This window comes from Malaclemys terrapin, chromosome 4 (genome assembly GCF_027887155.1).
Source record: "Malaclemys terrapin pileata isolate rMalTer1 chromosome 4, rMalTer1.hap1, whole genome shotgun sequence".
Lineage (NCBI taxonomy): Eukaryota > Metazoa > Chordata > Testudines > Emydidae > Malaclemys > Malaclemys terrapin.
Genome location: NC_071508.1, coordinates 61,197,554 through 61,225,029, shown reverse-complemented (window position 1 = coordinate 61,225,029; position 27,476 = coordinate 61,197,554). Strand labels below are relative to the sequence as shown.

At 39.2% G+C, this 27,476-nt stretch overlaps 1 protein-coding gene across 11 annotated transcripts in view; it reads left to right on the top strand.

Annotated features, from left to right (window-relative positions):
- The window catches only part of HIPK3 (homeodomain interacting protein kinase 3), a 141,188-nt gene that overhangs the window by 91,551 nt on the left and 22,161 nt on the right, over window positions 1-27,476 (top strand). For 10 of the 11 annotated variants that reach the window (XM_054028138.1, XM_054028147.1, XM_054028141.1 and 7 more), the window contains 7 exons: window positions 9,518-9,641; window positions 14,124-14,243; window positions 16,350-16,436; window positions 18,955-19,139; window positions 20,179-20,338; window positions 20,732-20,855; window positions 21,740-21,847. In XM_054028138.1, coding sequence (XP_053884113.1) covers window positions 9,518-9,641; window positions 14,124-14,243; window positions 16,350-16,436; window positions 18,955-19,139; window positions 20,179-20,338; window positions 20,732-20,855; window positions 21,740-21,847 — 908 coding nt within the window. The remainder of the gene's footprint in view (window positions 1-9,517; window positions 9,642-14,123; window positions 14,244-16,349; window positions 16,437-18,954; window positions 19,140-20,178; window positions 20,339-20,731; window positions 20,856-21,739; window positions 21,848-27,476) is intronic. The other variant, XM_054028145.1, reaches the window with a different exon arrangement.

Sequence of the window (27,476 nt, the reverse complement as noted above, 5' to 3'; positions counted from 1 at the left end):
TGTCTTAACCAGAGTACAGTAGGAGGTACGGAGCTAGACTTTGAAAATATCAGGCATTATCACAGGTCAAAATGTTCAAAGAGTAAGTACTGGAACACATGATCAATAATTACAAATTGCAGAAAATCATCAGGACTGGTTGGTTTTCATAGAAGGATTTGGAAGGTGCTTAAGAATGAAGTGGGAATAGAATAGCTGAGTTACCAATAAAATATAAGCTATCATGAAAATTCACTACTAAATTGGAAGGTAGTTGGTGTTGTATTTGTTGAGCTTTCCTCATAAGTGTCATACTCTAGGTCTTGCTTATAGGTGTCGTCATCCTTTCATTTTAGGCAAAAAATGCCCTTCTCCCCTCTCCCACCTCCACATCATACCATTTTGATAGATGGCAGCCAGGACCTTTATAGTGAAGATGTACTGTTTCTTCTTTCCAACATTTGGGGAGAGAAAAGGAAAGAGTGAATAGGAAGCTCACGATTTTCTATACATCTAGCAATGGCCAATATCAAGGATGGGTGCCAAGACATAGCACTCTAGTAAGAAGCCTAATATTCCTCTGTGTCCAAGAGCCTATATTGAAGAACAGAGTGCAGAGAGGTAACTAACTAACTGTACTTTGCACTGGGGTATGTATCTTTGTTACTGAATTTACCTTCTGTAGGTGGATGGTAATTTCTTGGGCCTAAGGTATAGATGTATTAGGGAGTATTTTCTTAGCAGGTTTTCACCCATCTGAAAGGTAGTGACTATATTCAGTTGATTAAAATACTTGGAATTCTAAGTATTCTAAGGCATGGGGAAACAATAACATAGAGTGGACAAAAGAGACTGTGGCAGTGAAAAGCGCCTTAAGTGTGAATCAGAATCTGTCCTTAATCTGTACTCAATTATTTATTGAAGTGGAAAAAAAAATCACTATGACCCAACTATTCATGACTCAGGCAGAATTTTTTATAACATTAGTAATTCCTTTAGAGTTGTTATTACTTGTGTATACAGTTCAGTTTTAGTATGTGCATTAACTTGTATGTGTATATGTAGGTATATACACACATATTTATATACACATAAATATAAAATTTTGAAGTCCAAATTCAGATTATGGTCTTCAAGACCTCTAGTTAATGATCATTTGTCTTGTTTGTCTCAGGAGTACTAAAGGCATGGTTCCCTATTATGTGTCTCCTCTCCTCTCTTTTGCATGAGTCTTTGAACCTGATGGTGCTAGGACAGCTGGCACCTTTATCTCCTAACCAAATTTCCACAGGTAATTGGTAAGTGCAGGATTTTGCTCTTCATAGGAATTTTTTTATATCACATGTAGTTTACAGTTTAAAAAATGAAACTATGGAACTCTTTAAACCATTTTAGAGCACTTTATTTTTCTTATTTTGAAAATTATTGTGTGCCTCAGAGTATAATTGTGTTAACAGACATTTGTTCCTTTCAAAAGTACTGGAGCTATTTAAAATCAACACATAGAAAATAGCTCAATTAAAAATAATTTTTCTACCTCCATTTTTGTCTTCCTAGCAACATACTGATCATGTGACAGTCAAGTCATTTTAGGAGACAATTTTTAGGCAGACACGGAGGGAGCTGATGTTTTAAAATTTATTTATTTTAATGAGACGACAGACTTTAAAGTATTGTAGCATAACAGCTGACTATGTTCATCTTCCTGGCCTTCAGCTGTTTGGAGATTTGTTTTTGCTTTGGTACCCTACTAGCCTGTCAGGCAGCTCATTCTGGGAACCCGTTTATTTCCTATTCTTCTAGTAACAGATGCTGACAAGCGAAGGATTTTAGATTCCCCTTTTCTGTTTGATTATTCCCACTCTATGGTTTATTAGCATTTTTATATATAGTATAAAAGTAGTTTGTACCTGTTGAAAAACTCACAGATTGGTACATTTGGGACCTTAGAGTGAGCTCCCTTTCTCTGCTGTACCTCAGCACCTCTCCTCTCTCTTTCTGGACTTGTCCTCAGAAGAAGGGCCTACAGACTGACTGACTGGTGGCTATTTTAGAGAAGATACTATGAAAGATTAAATAAAACATATTTTAATATAGTTTCAACAGATGCATTTGTTAAATTCACTATATTCAGAAGCTCTGTAGTCATTATGACAGTTCAGATTTGTAATCTGATATAATACAAAAATATTTTAATAGAGATAAACAGCAATACATGGGGTGTTGTCCATCCACCATTTGGGGATGTAGACATTTCTATCACTATTTCTAGTCTTGTGGCATCTAGGTATTTTAAATTTATTACTCAGCTGCCAAAACCACCAATGTTTATTGCATGTCATAACCTAATGTATTACAGAAAAAAATTCCATATGTTGCATCTCTAGACATTCAGCATGGTCAAATCTTTGAAAGCAGTAGAAGACAGCCTTTGAGAAATAATCCAATAGGCCACTACCCAGAAGCTTATCCTACGGGTGCCAGTGCTGAAAGTGTGCATAGGGTTTACGGTGAAAACTAAAACCATTGAGATGAATGGAGGTAGTTTAACTATTCTTTTGTAGCAAGTACCCTCAACCGGGAGGATAAACAGTAAGGGGCCAGGCAGAGGAACACCTCCTGAAGCTGAATGCATTGCTCTGCATATTGTGTCAACAGGAGGGCTTTGGTTTCCTTGACCACAGGATGCTATTCTGGGAAGAGATGGGATTCATTTGACCAAGAAGGGGAAGAGCATCTTTGGACACTGACTTGTCAATTTAGTGAGGAGGCCTTTAAACTAGGTTCCAAGGAGGCAAGTGACAAAAACTCACAGGAAGGTATAACAAAAAGGCAACCTTGAGAGAGTGGTGTGGGAGGGTAGTGGGGGATGGAAAATTACAGTAGGGTCATAGGAGCAACAAGAAGGAAATCAATGGGGAAATCTTCTCAGCATCTGAGATGTCTGTTTACAAATGCAAGAAGTAGGGGGATAAAAAGAAAAAAAACGGGAAGTACTGGAATGTAAGCTAAATTGTCTTAATTGGCATCATTGAGACTTGATGAGTAAATCTAATGATGTAGAAGGGGTCATAGTTTGTTCAGGAAGGACAGGCAGGGAAAAAGGGAAGAGGTGTTGCATTGTATACCAAGAATATATACAGTTGTTCTCAGGTCCAGAAGGAGATGGAAGACAGAGCAGTTGAAAGTCTTTGGGTGACAATAAAATGGGAAAAGACAGGATTGGCATCATGGGAGGGTCTATTAGACCACTAAATCATCAGGAGAGATGAGACATTTTTAGAATAAATAATATACAAAACACAAGACTTGATAGTAATGGGGGAATTTTAATTACCCAGACATTTGTTGGAAAAGTATCATGGCAAAACAACATTTGCAATAAATTCTTGCAGTGTATTGGGGACAACTTTTTGTTTTAGAATGTGGAGGAATTATCCAGCGAGACAACCATTTTAGACTTGATTCTGACTAACAGGAAGGAATTGGCTGTGAATCTGAAGGTTGAAGGCAATTTGCGTGAAAGTGATCTTGAAACGATAGATTTCATGTTCTAAGGAAAGAAAGGAAGTAAGAACAGCAGAATAAGGTCAATGGAATTCAAAAAAGCACTACAGCAAATTCAGAGAACTGTAGGTAAGGTCACATGGGGATGAAAATCTAAGGGATAAAGGAGTTCAGGAGAGCTGACCGTTTCTGAAAGAAAGACCATAGTAAACGCATAATAACAAATTATCCCAATGGAAAAGAGAGGTAGGAAGACTAATAAGAGTCCAATATGGCTGCATAAAGAGCTCTTTTATTACTTGAAAATCAAAAAGGAGGAGTACAAAAGAATAGCGCAAGCATGTAGGGACAATATCCGAAAGGCCTAGGCACAAAATGAGTTGCACCTAGCAAGGAGTGTAAAAGGTAGTATGAAGAGGTGCTTTAAATACATTAGGAGCAAGGGAAAGAGAAAGGAGTGTGTTGGTCACTACTTAATGGGGAAGAAGAGCTAACAATGGATGACATCGATGAGACTGAGGTGTTTAATACCTATTTTGCTTCAGTCTTCACTAAGAGGTTACTTGTGAGTAGTTAAAAAAAATTAATACTAACAGCAAGGGGGAAGGAACACAAACCAAAATAGGGAAAGAACAGGTTAAAGTATATTTAGATAAGTTATAGTTCCTTATTGGCCCTGCCAATTTGAATATATCTAAGTAATTTTGGAGAACTCCTGGAGGATGGGAGAGTCCCAGAGGACTAGAGAAGGTCAAATATAGTATCTGTCTTTAAGAAGGGGAACAAAAAGGACCTGGAGAACTATAGGCAATTCAACCTAACTTGAATTTCTGGGAAAATACTGGAACAAATTATTAAACTATCAATTTGTAAGCACCTAGAGGATAAGAGGGTAATAAGTAATAGCAAACATGGACTTGTCAAGAATAAATTATGCCAAACCAATCTAATTTCTATCTTTGACGAGGTTATTGGCCTACTGGATATGGGAGAAGTTGTAGATGTGATAAATCTTGATTTCAGTAAAGCTTTTGACACACTCTCACATGATATTCTTTTAATCAAACTAGGGAAATGAAGTCTAAATTAAATTACTATAAGATGGGTGCATAATTGGTTGAAAGACTGTACTCAAAAAGTAGTTATCAATAGTTCGCTGTCAAACTGGTAGAATGCATCTAGTGGAATCAGACTGGGTGTGTCCAGGGTCTGGTAGTATTCAGTATTTTCATTAAAAACTTGGAGTGGAAATTTGCAGATGACACCCAGGTGGGAGTGGTTGCAAGCACTTTGGAGGATAGGAGTAGAGTTCAAAATGACTTTGACAAATTGAAGAATTAATCTGAAATCAACAAGGTAAAATTCAATAAAGACAAATGTAAAGTACTACATTTAAGAAGGAAAAATCAAATGCACAGCTACAAAATAGGGAATAACTGCTTAGATGGTAGTACTGGTGAAATGGATCTGAGGTTTATAATGGATCATAAGTGGCAAAAAAGGCTAATATCATCCTGGGGTGTATTAACAGGAGTGACATATGTAAGCACAGGAGGTAATTGTCCTGTTCTACTCCACTCTGGTGAGACATCACCTGGAGAACTGTGTCCAGTTCTAGGTGCCAAACTTTAAGAAAGAAGTCAACAACTTGGAGAGAGTCCAAAGGAGAGTAACAAAAATGATAAAAGATTTAGAAAACCTGACTTGTGTGGAAAGGTTAAAAAAACTGGGCATATTGTCTCTTGAAAAAAGAAAACTGCGGGGGAACCTGATAACCGTATTCAAATACATTAAGGGGTGGGGATGATGATTAGTTGTTCTCCATCTCCATTGTAGATAGGACAAGAAGTAATGGGCTTAATCTGCAGCAAGGGAGATTAAGGTTAGCTATTAGAAAAATCTTTCTAATTCTAAGGATAGTTAAGCACTGGGAGAGGCTTCTAAGTGGAGTTGTGGAATCCCCATAATTGGAGGTGTTTAAGAATATGTTAGACAAACACCTTCAGGGAGGGTCTAGGTTTACTTGATTCTGCCCCAGCTCAGGAGGCTAGACTAGATGACTTCTTGAGGTCCCTTCCAGCCCTGTATTTCTATGATTTTGTAGCCACAGAGGCCCTCTTAGGAGTGTAGTTCCATTGTTCAAGGGTCGGGCTGAATTTGGGGAATCTTTCCAGGGAATGTGTACCCCATAGAATTGGAAGGCTTTAAGCAAATGCACAGCAGGGATTTAGTGCCTGAGCTGGTGGATTCAGCTCTACGCAGCATCTACTATGCATTTCCACTTGCCCCTCATGGAATGAATGCGTACACAAAAAGGACAGAGGCTACCCATGCATCGACTCTTGACTGTAACAACAAACTAGTGACTGTGTCACCACAGAATAACCTGAGGGGGAGGATTCTTTCCCTTTCTGTTTTCAGAGGGACTCATCAGCACACAAGGTGTGCAATTGTAACCCACACACCTTCTGGGTGTGGTGGTTTGTCCCATCTAGTGGTACCAAGACTACTTAGGCTTGGTCTACACTACCCGCCTGATTCGGCGGGTAGAGATCGATCTTCTGGGGTCGATTTATCGCGTCTCACCTGGACCCGATAAATCAATCCCAGAAGCGCTCCCCCGTCGACTGCGGAACTCCTGCTCGCCGAGAGGAGGAAGCGCTGTCGACGGGGGAGTTTGCCTGCGCTGCGTGGACCCGCAGTAAGTAAACTTAATTCGATCTAGGAAACGTCGACTTCAGCTACGCTATTCTCGTAGCTAAAGTTGCGTTTCCTAGATCGATCCCCCACCCCCGTGTGGACCAAGCCTTAGAGAGAGTTAAATGAGTCTGCTGTACAGTCTTAGCTAACAGCCAGTTGGCTTTTAGCTCACGCGGTACAGGCTCATGCACTAAGGAGGTCCCCGGTTCAATCGTACCCGCTGACAACCGGGGTTACACAGTGACATCAGGATTTGGGCTTCAGGCAGTCCAAATCTCTGTTGTGAAAGGCTGGCTCTCTGTAGATTCAGGAAGGTAACACAGTGTCAATTCCCAGTCACTTTGCATTTAGTAGGTTTCTTTGTAACAGTAAGTGCTAGATTTTTATTTTTTTAATGAAAACTTAATTTCTGCAGAAAGTAATCGGTACAACTCACCTTGACATTAAAGTTTCCTGAGAGAGGATTTATCAAGCTCTGATAGAATGACTTTTGATGAATTCATCTTTCTTTCTCCTCAGAATAGACCAGGGTTTAAAGAAGCAGAGCCACTTTGTCTATTGTGCAAATGTGACAACTTTTATAATTGTTTACTTGATGGATGCTAATGGCTTATTTAAATTCCTCAATGTTGACCATAGAAATGGCTGTTAAACGTTTTTAACATATTTAAAGTGTTTTTACTTATTTGATATGTATTTTATTTCAGACAGTACATATGTTGTTACACATGAACTACTAATACAGAGTTGGCTAGGGTGCAAAGCTGAATGCTCAAAAGTTAGGAAATTCTGAATTTAAGGTTGCTTGTGTAATTTTGATTCCTTCCTCCCACTCCCTTGGTGTGTGTGCAGTTTTTAGCTATGTAATCCTACTATTGAGTGATGCAGTGATACATAATCACATACTGTTTTTCTCACAGGATATCTGCCTCTTTCAATGCACAGGATAGAAAAATCAATGAGTTTATCTTCACAATTTCCTTGTTAGATAGAAGACTGTTATCCCTATTTGAGAGTAAGGAAACTGAGGCACGGATTTTTTTTTTTTAAGGCCAACATTTGCAAAAGTCTCCTAGTTTTATTTCCTGATAGCACCCCATACTTAGACACTTATGGCCTGTTCTTTCAGAGTAAATATTTTTATAGTATTTGCATGTACAAACTGCTATATCGACATTAACTAATTGAGCATCACAACACCCCATGGAAGTAAGTTGAGTTCCAGCATCCCAAAGAAGTCTATGACAAAGACATAGATAAAATGTAGTTCTGTTGTAAAGCATTCAACTGCCTTATCCACAAAAACATTCTTGCTCTACCTGCCTCAAGAGAATGTTGTTTTTCTCTGTGGACTACAAACTTTATGACAAAATATAACCGACAGAAACAGAGAGTTACATATGTAGGAGTAGTCCTGTTTTATAGGAAGCCTAGTCAGGGACAAATGTTTGGCAGACTTTCTGAAAGATGTTGCTAAGTGGGTCTCCCAAATAAGAGATGTGGATTGTATTTCCAACATGCTCAATAATGAGGATTGTGAAGATTACAGAATTATTACTACCATTTAGTAAAATAAGTGAATCTAGAACACATGATCTCCTGGTTGCCCCTACTGTTCAGAGATTCCACTCCATGTGCTGATTGCTGAAGTGATGCAACAGGGTCAGTTTTACAGGATAGGAAATAGTGATCTTTTTTCCCCCCAACAGCCTTAACTCAGCCATATCTGAATGGATTTTCATGAGGCTAGCAGGAGACACCTCCCTGACCTCAGGACTGCCCCCTCGTTAAATTTGAAAGTCCTGCTGCGGATCATGAATGTGGAACCACTGCTTTTTTTTTAATAAGGAAAAGTGTTTGGTTATCTAAACAGAGGTTATTGTTCTTCTTATAATGAATTGGAAAAAAATCTTTTATGGTTGTGGGAAGGGGGAGAAGTTCTAGCATATGCACTTTCGGTGGGTTTTGTGTGCTGCTTCTGTTGGTTTTTTTAATGTTAAAGCAACCTGCAAATTAAAAAAGAAAAGCAAAATAAGTTAACATTATGTACTAGATAAAAAGGTAACCGGGTATTTAGCATATTACTAACAGTTAACTTTATTTCCAAAAACATTGTTACTAATTTGCTGAAAAGCATTTTTTACTTTTTCTTTAATATTATGTTGAATGTTCTTATTAAATATTTTGTGGATTTTAATTTTAAATTTGCAGATCACCTTTTTAATATCCTTTGCTCTTTTTAATTTAGACCATGTTGGGGTGTAATAGTTTATCATATTTGCTGTCTCTGGGCTCTTTTTTTTGTGTTTGTGTGTAAATATATTTTCACTTCCTCTTATAACTTGGATGAACTGACTTTTTAAAAAATGACACAGGTTAAAGTAAGTGCTGCAGGATAAACATAGCATACTAAGTCATGTTTCCTGAAAATAGAAATGTTGACAGCCCCGTAACATTTGCAGCTTTATTACAACATTTTTTTCTATATTCTGTGTAGAGTTGCCAGTTTTGGTTGGACATGTACCTGGAGGTTTCATCACATGACAATTTTTATTTAAAGATTAATCTTTAATTCCTGGAAACTCCAGGACAATCCTGAAGGATTGGCAACCCTGATTCTGTGGTTGCAGTAGTTGTCCACATACATACATTTGTATTAGGAAACAAAGATGACCTGATCTACACTAGAAAAGTGTACTGGTTTAACTAAATTGATATAAAAATTGATCAAGTTAAGTGGGTGCAAGCAAGGTTAAGGTGATCAAGATAAAGTGCATTAGAGTTTGCAGCTGTGTAATTAAATTGATTTCAATGCATTTTTGTAGTATACAAGGGCTAAATGTGTATTGTCAGAGGGAATATTTTATATAGAAAATATTTATGTCAAGCTTATGTCCCAGAATACAGTACTTACAGCTGTAGGAAGTTTGGATTGGGGGTGGGGGGATGTTGGAGGAGAAATAGACATGTTAAAGTATTAAATCATTCAGGAATAATAATTTCTAAGCCGATTCTGTGATTGCCTTCACATTTAATGAAGTTTTTAGACTGTGAAAAGAATCACAGCAAATTAAGACACAGTAGTACAGAGTAGAAAAAGCAGGCATATAATAACCTAAGCATAACATATAGGTCTTGCATGGAAAAATTGTCTCTTCAATGCTACTTTAATATTCTAATGTGGATTGTCTTGAAAAGAAAAAAACAAAACCCTAAGGTTTTACTTTTAAAGATATAAATAGCACATTTTCAAATGATAAACTTTTTACCTAATTGTATTTTTAATTTTTTAAAGGCAAAAATGTAATAACTGTATTTATTTAATTTGCAGAGCACCAGAGATTATACTGGGGTTGCCGTTTTGTGAAGCCATAGACATGTGGTCGCTGGGGTGTGTGATTGCAGAGCTGTTCCTTGGGTGGCCACTGTATCCAGGAGCACTGGAATATGACCAGGTAGTAGAATAGCTTCATGAATGACTTTGTATTTTAAAAGAATGCATCATTTCTTTATTCTAGGCTAAATTCATATGGTGTGATTTTTCTCATGTGCAAGATAACCTGTACCACATTGTTTAATGGAATTAGATTACATGAAAGAGTCCACTTAAATAATTTACTTTTGATTTTTATTAAAATTTTCTAAAGGAAAATACTAAATGTTCAAAGTATTGAGGTACTGTGGTAGGCATTATCAGCTTCTGTAAATTGGTGTAGCCCCATTGACCTTAATGGAGTTATACCCATTTAAAGCAGCTGATAATTTGACCATATTTGTACTCTGCAACATTCTAAATAAATATTGTTGATATGGAGACAAATAGGTATATATCCCTCATAAAATACTGTAAGTTTTTCTCATTTTTGTAACCCACAATCTGTTAATTGGAATTAAATGCAAGTCTTCATACAGATCCTTTCTTCAAAGATACATGCTGAAATCTCTGTTCCACTGTGGGGTCTGTGTTCCTACTGCAAAACTCTAAACTTCTGGGTTATGCCCTGTTTTTGAGCGCCATCTCTGCAGTAGAGACACAGCACATGCTATTACCTCCAGATTTCCTTCTGACTGTTAAAGGACTTATGGCTGCTGTGTTTGAATGCCTCAGCTGTACTGCAGTTTTCTGTCTCAAATCTGAGGGGTTTTTGTACCTTTCCTGGTACTTCATTTTGTAGTTTTTTGGGGGTCGGGATTCATGGCTTCTTAGTTCCCTATTCCCTTGGACTTCAGTCAGAACTTGCCTTTCCCTCCTTAGCCACATGTCTCTATACACACACGTGCCGCCCTTTGTCAGGCTCCATCTCCATTTCCTGAAAACCTGGCTTCACTCCATATGCCCACTAAAAAAAGTCAACATCACTGCTAAAATAACAGCTCTGACTAAGGTTCTAGCCTCTCTTGTCTGGTGAACAAAGCCACAGACCGTTCGAGTGGGGACTCCTTTCCTCACACCTACACCCGAGGCAACTATAATTGCTCTTAAACTGGGGAACTCATATTGACCATTATACTGCAGCGCTCTTAGAGGGGACACACAGGTTTTCTTCTCACTTTCCCTACCACTAACTGCAGAGATAAATATCTACAAAACAACATCCAGTTATTGATTTAAGCTTCAAGGTGTTGCTACTTGTTGCTTTTTGCTACTAGTACAAGAAATAATCATTGTAATAATACTTGTGTCATAAAATGAAATGCATGCTTGAAGACCTGCTAAACAGACACAAACAAACAAATGCTGGGTTATATAACCTTACTACACACGTCTTAGTAAAGTGAGGCACTTGCCCAAGGGTCAGATGCCTCAAGGCAGGGAAATGTTAGAAAATCATGTAATTAATTGTTAGTCGAATATATATATTAAAATAATGTTAGAGAAACAAATATTCACATATAGTATGATTAAAAAATAAAGGAATTTTTGCTTTTTGAATTTCTCTTTGCTGATGCAGCTGTTCAGAACTTAGCTTAAAAGGCTTCAGGGTTGTGTAAACCAGGAAACCTGGTTTGTGTCTCTTATCTGTAAAATCCTCTATCTATGCAAATATCAGAATGAAGAAAGTGTTATGAGAGAATTGTTAGCTCCAGGTACACCCACCCCTCTCCCTTCACCAAGACAGCTAACAAATAAAAACCCAAGGCCACAAAAACAGACTAGTAAGATAAAAGCAACTGGATGGAACCAGAGGGATTGACAGCAGAGAATAGACGATAGAAATAGACAGATAAAAGGAAGTTTTAGCAGGATAAGCAAAAATATTAGTTTAGTTTAGTCGTAATGTATGCATGAGACTGTTTTAATTAGAAGTTTAGAATAGATAGGTACACAATTGAGGTAACCCGGTAAAGTTATGGTAAAAGATAGGTGATTGACAAAAAAAAAAGAGTGGAGGAGACATGGGAAGAATAGTCGAACATAGAAACTAGGGATTTAAAGAGAGTCATCCTGTCCCTGAGGATAGTAATTTGATCTCTTATCTTTCTTGCCTTATCTGTTTTTGCATGTATAAGAAATTCATATGGGATAATAGCTTCATCTTAAAATGTACAAAATAGAGGCTAAAAGAAACTGTTTAAGGCTAAATTGAAGTGGATCTTATTTTTCACCCAATATTTAGCTGACCAGAGGTACTATTTAGGGCATTCTAGAACTGAATAGTGAAAATCCCCTAAAGAGCTCTTCTAGATACTACTGTCATTGTTTTATATTTACCCACTCCCCAAAACCATTTGTAAATATTTCTTGCAAAATAAAATCGGCCCAAAATAACTAGAAATGTTACAAAGGTAACAGGGAGGATTTAAATACCAATATGGCAATCTCACTTTCACAGAATATTGCTAGTGGAAACACATTCCAGAACTTCACTGTTACCGACATCAGATCATTACATGGTCTCAAGGATGTCTGCCAAAATTATTGCTGTTTGTTAATATAGTTTGCAAATTTAAAAAAATGAAAAAATATAATGGTCTTTTGGGATTTTTTGGCAGCTCATCTATTTCTATAATACAGACTCCAATTAACCTGAAATTCTTAATCTTATATTTTACAGTTTTTATTCTGGAGAACTTCACCTGTGTCCCTGTAGAGTTAACAGTGGGTTACAAGGCTACTTGAGTGGGGAATGAATCAGTCAGTTGCCCTCTTTGTATGCACTGTCTTAAAGTTAATGAGAAATGTACAAAATGTGGAGAAGTACCTGATTGTGGTTTAAAAATCATATTTTCTCCTTTATAATTTGCCACACAGAAAATTCAGGTTCATCTAACATTAAAGATCTGATTTAAACTTACAACAGAAAGAAAATGTAAAGAGAAGGCTGTAAAGTAGTCACATACTGAACATCATATGATGTTCTTAGATCCCTACAATACTCATGCACAACAATGTGAGTTAAGGTAAAAATATCAGTCTTAGCTTTGGTTACTCTATCATGTTTTTAAGGATTTAAGTCAAATCCTTGACACTTTTAAATATTTCTGATGATCCAACATTTTAAATTTGCAGTACCTAAAAGAAACAAATGGTTGTGAAATGATATGATTATAGTGTGATTGTGTGGCTCGTTAATAATATTCACTCTTTTGAAAAGAAATATATATATAAAAACACCCATCATACCTTCTACACTAATGGTAATTTATGGATAATTACAGTAAAACATCTTGGTATATAGTTAGTTATAGACCTGATACAATGTCCACTGAAGTCAACAGAGATACTCCCATTGTTCTAAATGGATGTTGGCTCATGCCCTATATAGTGAAGGATTCCAAAGTACTTGACAAACAATATCCTGAAATTTTACTCACTGATGAAAATGCAGCCTTCTTTGGAGTGAAACACATATTCACTATGACAGGTTTCAATGTAGCAGCCGTGTTAGTCTGTATCTGCAAAAAGAACAGGAGTACTTGTGGCACCTTAGAGGCTAACAAATTTATTTGAGCATAAGCTTTCGTGGGCTACAGCCCACTTCATCGGGTGCATAGAATGGAACATATATACATATTCACTATGTAACAGAGCACAACAACTTATAAAGGAAATGAAAAACTTCCAAAGAATACTGTATCTAACTGAAAACACAGGGACAATTTTAAATGGGTAGAATGTGAGTAGCCAAATGAAATTTGGCTGGACTGTAGGGTGTTAACACCTGTATCAAAAGGGGTCTAACATTTTTATATAGCACGTTTGCAAAATGGCAATCATCAGAATGTTTGGAGAAAATGGAACAAAAAATTAACTCTTCTTACCACTGTGGATATATATGGTCTTGTCATTAAACAACATGGAAATTCTTTTAATACCTGTTGAAAGAACTGTGGCATACACCTAACCCATCTCACTGTAAAATGTTACTTGTGCTGGGACCGCATACATCACTTGGTTTCAAATACGATTTTTGAATTATTAGAAGAATAGTGCCTCGTATGTTAATTATAAAGGGGAAAATTGAGTATTCATGTCATTCTGTCCTCTTCTGAATGGAACAAACATTTTTCCTGAGCTTATCTGTAAGGCCTCAGTACAGGTCTTAATAAGGATTTGAATGAGGGGAGGGTGGTGACTTTGTGAAACTGCTCCCGGAGAGCATTCCACACATATGGAGTCATGATTATTGCATAGTTTGCAGTAGTTTTGAACCAGTAAGTAGTGTAAATAAAAGACTCATTGCTGACCAAAATTATGTCCTTGTTTAACTATACCAGTTTAGATGCTTGGATATTTAGGGTTTTCTCCTGCTAATAGATGGAGAGACCAATACAAAACTTTTTAAAGTGCTGTTTCTCTCCTATATAAGAGTTGTTTGCCCACTCTCAGTCCTCTTTGCGTTTTTTAGTGTGGGAAATGACGAAGTGCAAGTTTCTATCTTTGTAGATCATTTGAAAACAAGAAGTTAAGTTCCTTCTACTTTTTCCACCCCCAGATTCGTTACATTTCACAGACTCAAGGTTTGCCAGGAGAGCAGTTGTTGAACATGGGAACGAAAACTGCAAGATTTTTCTGTAGAGAAACAGATGCACCATATTCTGGTTGGAGGTTAAAGGTAAGAAGTATAAAATAATTGAAAAAAATAGTATAATGCATACACATACACAAGCCAAATTAAGGTTTCTTATTTACAGCATGGAGATCTTCACAAATTTGCAAAACTGAGATAGAATTCTGTCTTTTATCTAAATAATCGTAGGCCAGCTCTACAAACTACTCTACTCTACAAACCTATATTGGTATAACTCCATTGCTCAGGGGTGTGAAAAATCCACCCTTAGGCGATGTAGTTATACTGGCCTAATCCCCCTCATAGGCAGGGTTATGTCAACGGGAGATCTTCTCCCGTCAACATAGCTACTGTCTCTTGGCGTAGCTAATCCTCCTCCCCAATGGGAGAAGCTCTCCCTTCAGCGTAGTAGCATCTTTACTAAAGCACTGTAGCAGTTCAGCTGCACTGTAGCGCTGTATGTGAGACAACCCCCCAGACATACGTGGTTTAATTTCTTTGCTGTATAAAGAATTAAGTAGCTCCTGTGTTATCTCTGGGGAGAGACCCACAAAGGTTTAGGCAGTATTGAGAAAAGAGCCAAGTACAGATAACAAATGGAGTTACATCTTGATGAATGGTCATGAAATTCTGAAGCAATAGAAGCAAAATAAAGTATCATTCCATAGTAAGTTGTTTGGTGTATTTTGCTTAGTATGTTTAAAATGCAAAGTGAGGATTGCTAACTGGGTATACTGTTGGTGCCACTGTCCACAAATGAATGCCTTTTGGGCCCAGATTATGTTAGAGCTTGCTAAGTGCTTCAGTGTGGTTATTCCTGGTCTCCAACTTTGATATTTCTGTTGGATCTCACTTTAACTTCCATCTGATCTCTTTCAGTATGAATGGATGTGAATGTAGGCTTTTATTGGCTAGAGAATGTATCTTTGTATGTTGGATACAAGACAAGTCACCCTTCTGTCTCTGGAAATTAAGATTGTTAAATCTCCCATACCAGACTAAACACTCTACTCCAGGAGTCGGCAACCTTTCAGAAGTGGTGTGCCGAGTCTTCATTTATTCACTCTAATTTAAGGTTTCACGTGCCAGTAATACATTTTGACGTTTTTAGAAGGTCTCTTTCTATAAGTCTATAATATATAACTAAACTATTGTTGTATGTAAAGTAACTAAGGCTATTAAAGTGTTTAAGAAGCTTCATTTAAAATTAAATTAAAATGCAGAGCCCCCTGGACCGGTGGCCAGGACCCAGGCAGTGTGAGTGCCACTGAAATTCAGCTTGCATGCCGCAGGTTGCCTACCCCTGCTCTACTCTTTGGAGGGAGAGAAAAGGGAAATTTTGTTGATGTATGGAGATCACAGCTGAACTATTTTCCAGATAGTAAGAAAAACATTGCTGAATCTAGTCTAGATAGTATGCTGAGGAAGCGTCTCTTTAATTTACTTTTAAATAGCAGTGGTGTTTTCTTTTGGGATCGTGCAAGAGTACCTACTTCAGGATGAGGGTGGGACTTGGGTGGGGCTTTTTTTTTTATTTACTTATTTTGGTATATTATTTTGGAGAAATTATTACAGAAAGTTAGTTTCATTATGATACTGTCATGGTATAGACTTGTCCTTTAAGCAAGTTTGTTTATGATGTTTTAATATTTCAGATACTTTCTCTGTCACGGTAGCTGTGAACAAATAAAATGTACTTGAAAATAAAACAAAAGAAGAGAGAAATTGAAAGGGGCATGATTCTATTTAAAGTGATACTGTCACCTAGTTTAGTTCCAAAAGTTAGTGATACATGTATTTGTAAAATAAACCAACAACAAACAAACAAAAATCTTTTATGTACGAAATCAAATACCAATAAAAAAGTTTTCATAAAGCAGGTTTTTTTAGGTGTTAGCTATTTCCTGTATTGTTTTCAAACCAGATACTATAATACAGCATTGTGATTATTCAGAAGAGCCAGGAAGTGAAATTGGCTATTTTTGTTGTCTAAACTGACTGAAATACAAAAAGTCAGCAAAAAGCATAACAGTAAAATAAATGTCAAATTAAAGTCTTTCAGTTGTCTAAACTGTAATTACTAACAGTAAATATTTTATACTAACAGTGTCCTTTTAGTTGACAGTGTGTTTGTTTGTTTTTCCTTTTAAGACACTGGAAGAGCATGAGACAGAGACAGGGATGAAGTCTAAAGAGGCCAGAAAGTATATTTTCAACAGTTTGGATGATATAGTGCATGTGAGTATTCAAGTATTTTTCCTTTGCAAACAATACAGCTGAGAGATGCACAATGATTTATTTAAAAGCTTTTATCAGTTATCTTTTGTGAATTAGAATACATTCTGGGAATATTTTCCATCCATCCATATCTGCCTAGTCTGCTCCTGTGGAAACTATCCATCTATGCCTGTCTATTTAGTTCCTTGATGCATAGATCTTGTCTTCCTTTGTTGTTGTGTGATTGTTGTGCAATTACATTTGTCCTGGTGAAAAAGATCTTAAATAGTGTGCAGTATATTCCATATTCTACTGTAACATCTACCAATCTAGGTAAAATGATTCTTAAATCTAGGTTTTTGTCTATAGTAAAAGTATCATTTGTCTTCATCCTTTCTCTAGAGACACTGACAGCTTCCCAATCCCTTTTGTTTTTAACTAAACTGCATCCTTATACTTCCACTGCTTTGTATGCCTTAATCACTAATAAAAGGAAATCTCCTCCCCCTCTTTCTTCTTTGACATCCTGAGACGATACTCCATTCCATTTCAGGACTGGTGTTACTATACACATTCGGAGTTGTCTTCTTCATGTACTAGCTCTGTTCTCAATCTTAAACAAAAAGGGGTAATACTTAGCATTTATTTAGTATTTTCTACCTTCAAGGCAAAAATAAGTAAGAGGATCTGGTGGTTTTTGTTATTTTGAATCTTTTATTCCTCTATTTTCAGAGCTTGGCAAAAACTTTTACTTAGTTCTGAGAGCTGGAGATAGATTAGACCACCTCTGTAGACTTCCAGTGGCATGGAAGCAGACAGAGAATCTCATCTGTCCCATATGTCAGGCACATGTGTTCCCTAATCTGAGTGAGCATCACTGATTAAAAATGTATCAGTTGAAAGAAAACACTTCAGGGTTGATGATTTGAGGCAGGTGGGGCACCAGTACTAATGATAATTGGGTTTCTTTTTCAAGGATTCTAATCTCCACCTCCTAAACAGACTTAAATTCCAAATCCCAAATTTGGAATGGCAGGTGGTATAAGGCTTTCAATAGATGTTAGGTGCACAGATACTGTCAGAAGAGCAGTTATTTATACAGTAAAATCTTGAAGGGTGTTTGTTGGGTCAGATTCATTAGTCCCAAGACAAACATGTTTGGACAAGCTAATAAATTCCAAATATTTCATTTGGCACTACTTTTTAAAAGCAAAACATTTTAGTCTTTTGAAGTGGAAAAATTTAATGAAAGGAACCAAAGGAATCATAGAATCATAGAATATCAGAGTTGGAAGGGACCTCAAGAGGTCATCTAGTCCAACCCCCTGCTCAAAGCAGGACCAATTCCCAGCTAAATCATCCCAGCCAGGGCTTTGTCAAGCCGGGCCTTAAAAACCTCCAAGGAAGGAGACTCCACCACCTCCCTAGGTAACGCATTCCAGTGTTTCACCACCCTCCTAGTGAAATAGTTTTTCCTGATATCCAACCTGGACCTCCCCCACTGCAACTTGAGACCATTGCTCCTTGTTCTGTCATCTGCCACCACTGAGAACAGCCGAGCTCCATCCTCTTTGGAACCCCCCTTCAGGTAGTTGAAGGCTGCTATCAAATCCCCCCTCATTCTTCTCTTCTGGAGACTAAACAATCCCAGTTCCCTCAGCCTCTCCTCATAAGTCATGTGCTCCAGACCCCTAATCATTTTTGTTGCCCTCCGCTGGACTCTTTCCAATTTTTCCACATCCTTCTTGTAGTGTGGGGCCCAAAACTGGACACAGTATTCCAGATGAGGCCTCACCAATGTCGAATAAAGGGGAACGATCACGTTCCTCGATCTGCTGGCAATGCCCCTACTTACACAGCCCAAAATGCCGTTAGCCTTCTTGGCAACAAGAGCACACTGTTGACTCATATCCAGCCTCTCGTCCACTGTGACCCCTAGGTCCTTTTCTGCAGAACTGCTACCTAGCCATTCGGTCCCTAGTCTGTAGCAGTGCATGGGATTCTTCCGTCCTAAGTGCAGGACTCTGCACTTGTCCTTGTTGAACCTCATCAGGTTTTTTTCGGCCCAATCTTCTAATTTGTCTAGGTCCCTCTGTATCCGATCCCTACCCTCTAGTGTATCTACCACGCCTCCTAGTTTAGTGTCATCTGCAAACTTGCTGAGAGTGCAGTCCACACCATCCTCCAGATCATTAATAAAGATATTAAACAAAACCGGCCCCAGGACCGACCCTTGGGGCACACCGCTTGAAACCGGCTGCCAACTAGACATGGAGCCATTGATCACTACCCGTTGAGCCCGATGATCTAGCCAGCTTTCTATCCACCTTACAGTCCATTCATCCAGCCCATACTTCTTTAACTTGGCGGCAAGAATACTGTGGGAGACCGTATCAAAAGCTTTGCTAAAGTCAAGGAATAACACATCCACTGCTTTCCCCTCATCCACAGAGCCAGTTATCTCATCATATTAGGAAGTATTATCAATATGCATGTTTGTTTTATCTGACTTTTTTTTTTTTAAATTATTCCATACCAGGTGAACATGGTGATGGATTTGGAAGGAAGTGACCTATTGGCAGAGAAGGCAGATAGAAGAGAATTTGTCAGTCTGTTGAAGAAAATGTTGCTGATTGATGCTGATTTAAGAATTACTCCAGTTGAGACACTGAATCATCCCTTTGTTACCATGAAGCATCTCCTAGATTTTCCACATAGCAACCAGTATGTTATATACATTAATAATAAAGCAGTGTTGAGTTAGACCTACAGTAGTGCTTTACAGTCAAATTGGTGTGTGTGTGTGTGTGTATATATGTATATATATGTTTATATATTTTTTTCTGTTGCTTAAAATGGATAGAATGCTGTAAGTATATATAGTGTTGAGATGCCTAGAATACAAAATTCCCCGTGCTGAGGAGCCAATAGTCTTAGGGCCTGATTCTGAAAAGAACTGAGTACCCTCCATTCTCATAGAATTGGTGTTCAGAACTTAACAGAATCAGGCCCTAATTCCCAAGCCCAATTAAAGTATTTTTACAATGCTAGAAATAGATACTTGAACAATGGTTTTCTAAATAAAATAGATACACAGAAATCTAAGAAAGGAGAGAACTTTTCATACGTCTAATCCAGCGGTTCTCAAACTGTGGGTTGGGACCCCAAAGTGGGTCGTGGGTCACCAGTGCTGTCGTTAAACTTGCTGGGGCCCAGGGCTGAAGCTAAAGCCCAAACCCCACCGTCCAGGGCTGAAGCCCTCAAGCTTTGGGACCCTCCTCAGTACAGGAGGGCTCAGGCTTTGGTCCCCCTTCTTGGGGTCTTAGAGTAATTTTTGTTGCAATGAAGTTTGAGAAACCCTGGTCTAACCATCATCTTCTTTTGGTACATACCCCAGTTATTAGCAGATACTCCACAATACTGTTAGACACTAGAAGCAGAAAATAGTTACAGTTTATCTTTCTTGATATTAAACCATAGATTCGATAGGTTTACCATTAATCGTAGGAATTTTGGGCTTTTAGAGAAGAGAAGCTCATAAGTATAATTCTAGCTGTATCTTGCCTTGCAGAATCGTAAAATCATAGGGTTAGAAGGGATCGCAAGGGTCATCTAGTCTAACCCCCTTCCAAATTGCAGGATTATGTTAATCTTGAAGTTGTGTTTTCAGAACTATTTCTCCTTCCTCCAGTGGAATTACTTTATACTTTTTGAAATGGAAATTTTTAATCAAAACAACTTAACTCTTCTCTCCTTTTAATAGAGTGAAATCTTGTTTCCATATCATGGATGTCTGCAAATACAGATCTAACTCATATGACATAAGTAATTGCAATAAAACACCACTTATGAGACCAGTTGCCTCAGGCAGTGCTGCTAATCTGACTGCAAACTTCACCAAAATTGGCACAGTGAGGAGTCAGGTAAGACCTGTTGGCTATTAACTCTATTGATTTAGTTTCTCATTTTGATTTCAAAATATGATCCAGGAATCATTGTATTTGACAGTAGCTGAAAAATCTTATGTACATTTTGTCCCCCCTTCCTAGTGTTGTTCACTTTGTTCAGTTTGAAAACGTTAGTTTTCTAAACCTGATTTTTAAAAATGTAGAGATTTTGACTTGTCATCCTAAAAGTAGTTTGCTTTATTACACTGCCCTCCAGTGGTCAAATGGTATTTTTTCATCTGAAATGTTTTGAAACTTCAATTTCAGTGGAATTATTATTAATTATTTACTCTGTGAGAGAGTGAGATAGATGATAATAAAATATACATTAATGTAATGTGGTCATCCATGCTAAATTTATTGTTTCAGGCATTAACAGCATCTGCCCATTCAGTTTTACATCATGGAATACCACTGCAGGCAGGAACTGCTCAGTTTGGTTGCAATGATGCTTTTCAACAGGCATTGATTATATGCCCCCCACCTATCCAAGGTAGGATTAACTGAAATTGTTTCATTTTCTGAATTTTGAAAAGCAGCAGCTGTTACTGGAGTAGTTAGTTGTCTGTATTTTACTATAAACTTTGTCTGAGAAATTTACAAATCTGCTATAAAAAACTCCCCAGACTGAAACTGGAAATGTTTTTAATTAAGTAAATCTATCTGGATAATAATGAAGTCCTATCATTGCATTTTTAGGTGAATTAGCCTCATATTTTAATCCACAGCCCTCTGAATGAAATTGAATGTTAAAACAGGAATTTATTAGCCCCTCCAAAATGTTTTGATAGCTTTCTGCCACTGCCGTGTTGTACTTTTGAAGTGTAATATGTAGTATAGATCAAGCTGAGATATTTTAACTCATGATGTGAGTAAGACTAGCAGAGCATGGTCTCTGTTCAGCCTAGATTTGACTAAGACGGTCTCATTGCACACATATCTTATTTGAGAGATACATGCTAAATTTTCTGACCCTTTACATTTATGCCTTCACGTTTGGTGGGATAGCAGGTGTTAAAATGTAAAATATAGTGTAGTTCATAATGTTCATTTTTGTGAAGGTAAATTTAGCATGTATCTCTCAAATAAGATATGTGTGCAATGAGACCGTCTTTCAAAACATGCTAAATTTTGTGACCCTTTACATTTATGCCTTCACATTTGGTGGGATAGCAGATGTTAAACCATAAAATATAGTGTAGTTCATAATGTTCATTTTTGTGAAGGTAAATATTGTTACATATACTCAGCTTTGGTTATGTGACTCTAAGCATACATGATTTAGAGTTCTCTCAAAGCTTTCAGAAGTTACAGAAACCACTATTAAGGCAGCCCAAAGGAAGGTCTGTATACCATATCCTAACATCCAATTGTCAGTTTTTTCTCCTTACAGCAGTTTAGGAGCTCATTCACTCATTTTACCTGTGGGATTCCAGGGCAGATGTTGTCTTCTTAAAACTAGAGATCCTAGCACCAGGCCAAAAGGTATTGCTATGAACTGGAACTGCTATGCTTCTAGCACAAATCTGAAATACTTTCTTGTTTTTAGATATGTCTGCATAGATATAAATAATAATATAATACTGTGCTCTGTAATGTCAGAGAACAAGATTTGATTTCTGTCCCCAATTTAGCATGAACAGTGTACTGGCATCCTTTGGTGGGGTAGAGTGTTGTTTATGTGGGGGAATCTCCAATGTGCATAGAGCTCTTATGCCTCCCCCATGGCCCTTGGTGCATAAGATGTGTCGGGTGGAGAAGAGGAGTATCTTGAGCATGCTACTCTCTGGCTCATGGTCTCTTGCGGATTGTAGCTAGCTTGAACAATTTGAACAATCTCTATCTCTAACCTGAGCTGGATAATAGGATCAGAGAGCTAAAACTGGTGGTTGGTTCTCCTCTTTTAGGCTATAATTTGGTAACTGTAGAGGAGAAGGGGGCCATCCTTTGCTAGGTGCTTCCCTAGACTCTGGGAGAGCCAGTTGAGCACCTATCCTGCTGTCTTAGGGGCTCCCACAGCTTGGTAGGGAACCCATCTAGCTCTTCCTTGTAGCAATATGGCTGATTCAAACATTTCAGATTAAAAATGATAATTCACAGAAAATATCTTTAATTCATAATTAAATACAAATCTTAACAGAGTTGCCCTCAGGGCAACTTTGAATCTTGAGAGTCAAACATTGGACACCATTGTACTTAGTAGCCGCCCAAACGAGCGAGATCAAAATATTCAGTGCAGAATGCTTTACTTTTTGGGTAAATAGTCTGAAAAATACAAAAATAATAGGAACAGTCACTCTAAGCCTGATCTGAGCCAGTGACTTAGATGTAAGGATCTGTGTCCAGTTCCCCCTCAGAATGAATTTTTCTTTTACTATGAGAACCTTAAATTCAGGTCTAGAGCACGTAACTGATTCCTTGATTTCTTCTGTATTAGCTTTATGATGGTTCTAAATTTCAGCTTTAGGTAGGAATTTTACCAAAATTCTGATATTCAGCTTTAGCCAAATATTCCAACAATGTTTTAAAAGCCGAATTAGGACTGTAGTCCACAGGAGTCTGAGATTCCAAGTCCCAAATGATTCATGTATCTGCATGATATTTTGGCATGTTCAATCCCAGTCTCTTATGGGCTGCTGGAAAAAACAGGTCTTTCAGGCCAGAAAATCCTGCGGCCCTTGCAGGGCTGGCGAAGGAGACTGGCTATCCCAAAGATTCCTTAGGCTCTCCAGGAATCTATCTTTGGGAGCGTGGAGTAGCAATGAAATTGGGGTAGTGGACCTTGAGGAAACTTCATGCTCTCAAAGGCTTATCTCTGTAAGTGTGAGCAATGGATAGGGGTTTTAAAAAAGTGTGGTAGGATGGGTCCTGGAAGGAAAGCAATAGGAGGAATGCTGGGCGGGGAGGGCAAGAGAGATACAGAAGAAGAGGACAAAAATAACAAAAAGAAAGGGGGAGGGGAAATCAAACCGGACATAAAAAGGAAAATGGATTTTTATAGAGAAAAAATAGAAGTGGGAGATGAAGAGAGACAATCAGTTTCAAGTTTAGTAATTTATTCTTATCTTTACCTAAAACACCATTTACAGTTATCACATGAACACTAAAATTAAGCATTTGATATGCACCTAAGGGCAGCACCATCAATAACATTTATTCCACCTTACCTTTGGAGGTATTGGTTAAATTGCATTGTTCTTCAGGAAGGAGATAAGTTGGCAGAACCTTTCCGTATAATAATTTCGTAACATCTGTTTGAGATGGATTTTTTTTGAATTCCTTAAAAGAAATCTTCAGATAATGCCTAATACCCCATTATTGGAAATGTTTGGTAGCCTATGAAGTGCCAATGTTAGCATACAAGTACTTCCTCTGAGGCAGACTAGAAAATAACTGGAATACCACAGGGATGTGTACCTTTGTACATGTATATAAGAACACAGATTAGGCTTTATTCCCTAAATAAGCACATACACATCATGTAAACAGAGGTTTTATTGTTTGAAGGACTTGTATTAGACAGTATCTGGAATCTGATAGTAGATATTTATGTGAAGAGACTCTAGTTTTTGCTGTTTGTATTTTTTAAAATCAACCCATCCGCTATAAACTGTGTTGACAAGAACTGTCTTTCTTATCTCAAGTCACTGTCAACTATGGAGAAGAGAAGGTGGTTTAGGTGACACTTGGGTGTTGGATTTCAGTTTGGTTGTATTCTTTCATCTTTGTCTTTTCTCTGAAGAGGTTACCCATTGCTGCAATGCACCTATATTGATAGGGCACGTGCTCTTGTTGAAAAATGGCCAGGCTTTGAAAGGGAAAATGAAATCATTATGAAAGCTGCAGGTGTTAAGGTGTTCTTTGTAAATTATCCTAAGTCCTGCTTAATTCTTTCTCACCAGCTGGAAGTCATTGAGACCCTGATAGACAGAGGCTGAGGAAAAGCCTTTCTGCTTAAATTCAAAGCCCAAGAAAACTTGCCCTTTTTTAAGATAAAGATAGAGCCAGCAGGTATTACCAACAATGTTGTTCATGGCTGTTGCCTCTATCCTGGGTTGCAGAAATTTCTGAAAGCTTTGAGTACACCAGTCCAAAATGATATAGACTATTTGAGCCAAACATATAACTTTATGCACAGATTATTTCCTTCTGAGTATACTAATTATAGGTAAGTAATTTATTATCCGCTAATGGTACATGTTTTTTTTAAAAAATTCATGTTACTATTTTAGTAATACCCAATACATTGGATATTGAAAAGGAGACAGTACAGGTAAAATAGTTGTCTTTGGATTCCATTGCCTGCTCTCAGTTGTGTGCTGAACTGCTGAATTAGAGTCCTGATTTAGGCATAGCTTGAATGGGCGGGAACAAACATATTGGTTTCAAGACCCACATGACAAGCTGAGTTTCTGGTGGGGAAGTGATGGGAGAGAAATGTTAACAATATTTGGTGCTGTTCATCATTCCCCATTTGACTGCTGTGTAGAATATCCTAAGTGCTGAGTCTTGCTGCTCTTGGCAGTTAAGGGGCTGCTGCTCTATTTGGCTGGGTGGAAGAAATTACTCAAAGTTTTTTAAAATCCAAGCCTTTCATCAAACAGTTAAAACTTAGTATAGCAACGTGGCATGCTCAAAGATTTTCGGTGGATTGAAATAAAAGATTAAAAAAATAAACTCTTAATGAATAAATGAATTTATAATCTTAGGCAGTAGTTTCCTGTCATCTAGGGTTACCATCCGTCCGTATTTCCCCGGACATGTCCGGCTTTTGCGTCTCTAAATAGCCGTCCGGGAGGAATTGGTAACAAGGTTAAAATGTCCAGGAGGGTTTTCTCCCTCGCCTCCCTCCCTCCCTTCCATGCAGAGTGTGGCTGCTGATTGGGCGGCTAGGCCGATTGACCCACTCCCATTGGCCTCCAGCAGCCAGAGCCCTCCCCTGCTCCCCCCTCCCTCCCTCTCTCTGTAGTCCTGTGTAACACACAAACCGACCCACCGGGCACACGTGGAGCCAGAATGGTAAGAGGAGTCCAGGGGGGGCAGTCAGGGAGCGGGAGTGTTGGATGGGTCCCCAGCCTCCACCTGCCATCCCCCCTCTGCGCATCCCCCCCTTTGTGGGTCCCCCCTCCCTGTCTGCCTCTCCCTTGTCTGCGTGTACTGCCAGAGCCAGCAGCAACTGCTGTCTGCTGCCCCCGGGTCCTAGTGCCCCCATCCACTAATGGGAAGACAGGCTGGACAGGCTGCCCTTACCCTGCCCTTCCACCCTAGCCCTGAGCCTCTCCAACACCCCAAACCCCCCAGCCCTCATCCCCACACACCCTAATCCTCTGCTCCATCCCTGAGCCCCCTCCTGCATCATGAACCCCTCATCCCCAGATCCACAGCCCTCACCCCTGCATCCCCTCCTATCCCCAAACTCCCTCCCAATCCCCCTTCCCACACACCCCCTCCTGCCCTCAAACTTCCTCCCAAAGCCTGCACCCCCTCCCTTTGCACCGCCTCTCACCCCCAAACTCCATCCCAGAGCCTGCACCCCTCACCCCCTCTTGCACACCCACCCCCTGCCCCAGCCCGGAGCCTGCACCCAGCACTCAAACTTTATCCCAGAACCTGCACCTCTCCTGCACCCTAATCCCCAGCCCAGGACCTGCACCCCAGACCTCCTCCCCCCACCCAACCCCCCTCCCAGAGCCTTAAGCAGGTGGGGTGGGGGGTTCTGGGCACCACCAGAATTTCTACAACCCTGCCACCCATGCGAGTGGATAAGGGTCAGGGCAGTCAGGGGACAGGTAGGGTCCTGGGGGGGGGGCAGTTAGGGTAGGGGGTTCTCAGCACGGGGCAGTCAGGGGACAAGAAGCAGGGGGGGGGGGTTGGGATTCTGAGGGGAGCAGTCAGGGGGTGGGAAGTGGGAGGGAGTGGATGGGGCGGGGTGGGGCTAGGGCGGGGCTCCCCCCCCCAGTGTCCTCTTTTTTGTTTGTGGAAATATGGTAACCCTACTGTCATCCATATGTGTATGGCTTAGTAAATGACTATAGTGTGAGTCATGTAAAAGGCAAGACCAGAAGTCAAAATTAGTATATTCTCATTGACAGTAGAACCTGCAGTGAAAGAAAACTGTTCTATTAGAAAACGCTGTTGAAAAAAATAAACTACTACCCCCCTCCCTATTTATATTGTTAGGCCATCTGAAAATTATTGACTGGAGTAAACATTGCACTATTTTTTATCTGTGACCATCTGAGTCAGGTAAAGCCCAGTAGGGATGACAAGCCATTAAGACATTAATAGAACATTAGAGAGGGTGTCTTTCCTGGACTGCTCTTGCTGTAATATTTCAGGTGTGCATCAGCTCACAGTGCCAGGACACACACAAGAGAAGCAGGTTGTGGGTTGACTGTTATGGGCTCCCCTGGAAAGATTTTGTGGACTGTAGGGAGAATCAAATATTGCCCACAGAAGATCCTAAAACCAGACAGAAGCATGGGCGGCATGTGGAGGCTAACACTCCCCAAAATAAAAAAGGCTGGCCATGCAGGGCGCAAATACTGGATGTGGCTCACCTTCACTTTTTTCCTGCCTTAAGGGAAAGTGATGAGGGGAGTGGGAAGTGGAGAGAGCGGTGGGCAGGATCTTGGGGGAAGAGGCAGCGTGAGGGCAGGGCCTTGGGGGAAGGGGTGGGGTGGGGCCTCAGGGTGGAGGGGTAGGGCAGGGGGTGGGGCCACAGTCTGCATGTCGGTGGCCCCCCACTTGTAGGGTGCTTCCAGCAATCCTGGAGTAGCCTTCCCAAACTAAACACATATGCCACCTATGGACAGAAGGGGTCACATGTATGTGGTTTCCTTACAGGCATAACTAGAGGAATTGATAAGGACACCTTGTGGAAAGAAAAGATGTCAGCGGGTAGGAAGTGATTGAGTTCCATGGGACTCCTTAGGTACAGGGAAGTTAGCCATTGATCTCCCCCCCCCCCCGATGTTGTTTTTGCTTGGCTGCTCTGCAACTGAGGAAATTTGTAATAGACAGTAAAACTCTCAGCATTGTAGAAAGCTTTTGGCATGAGTCATTCTGCTGAGGATAAAATATAATTGGTTCTTTCTATAGTTTGTGTTCTCAT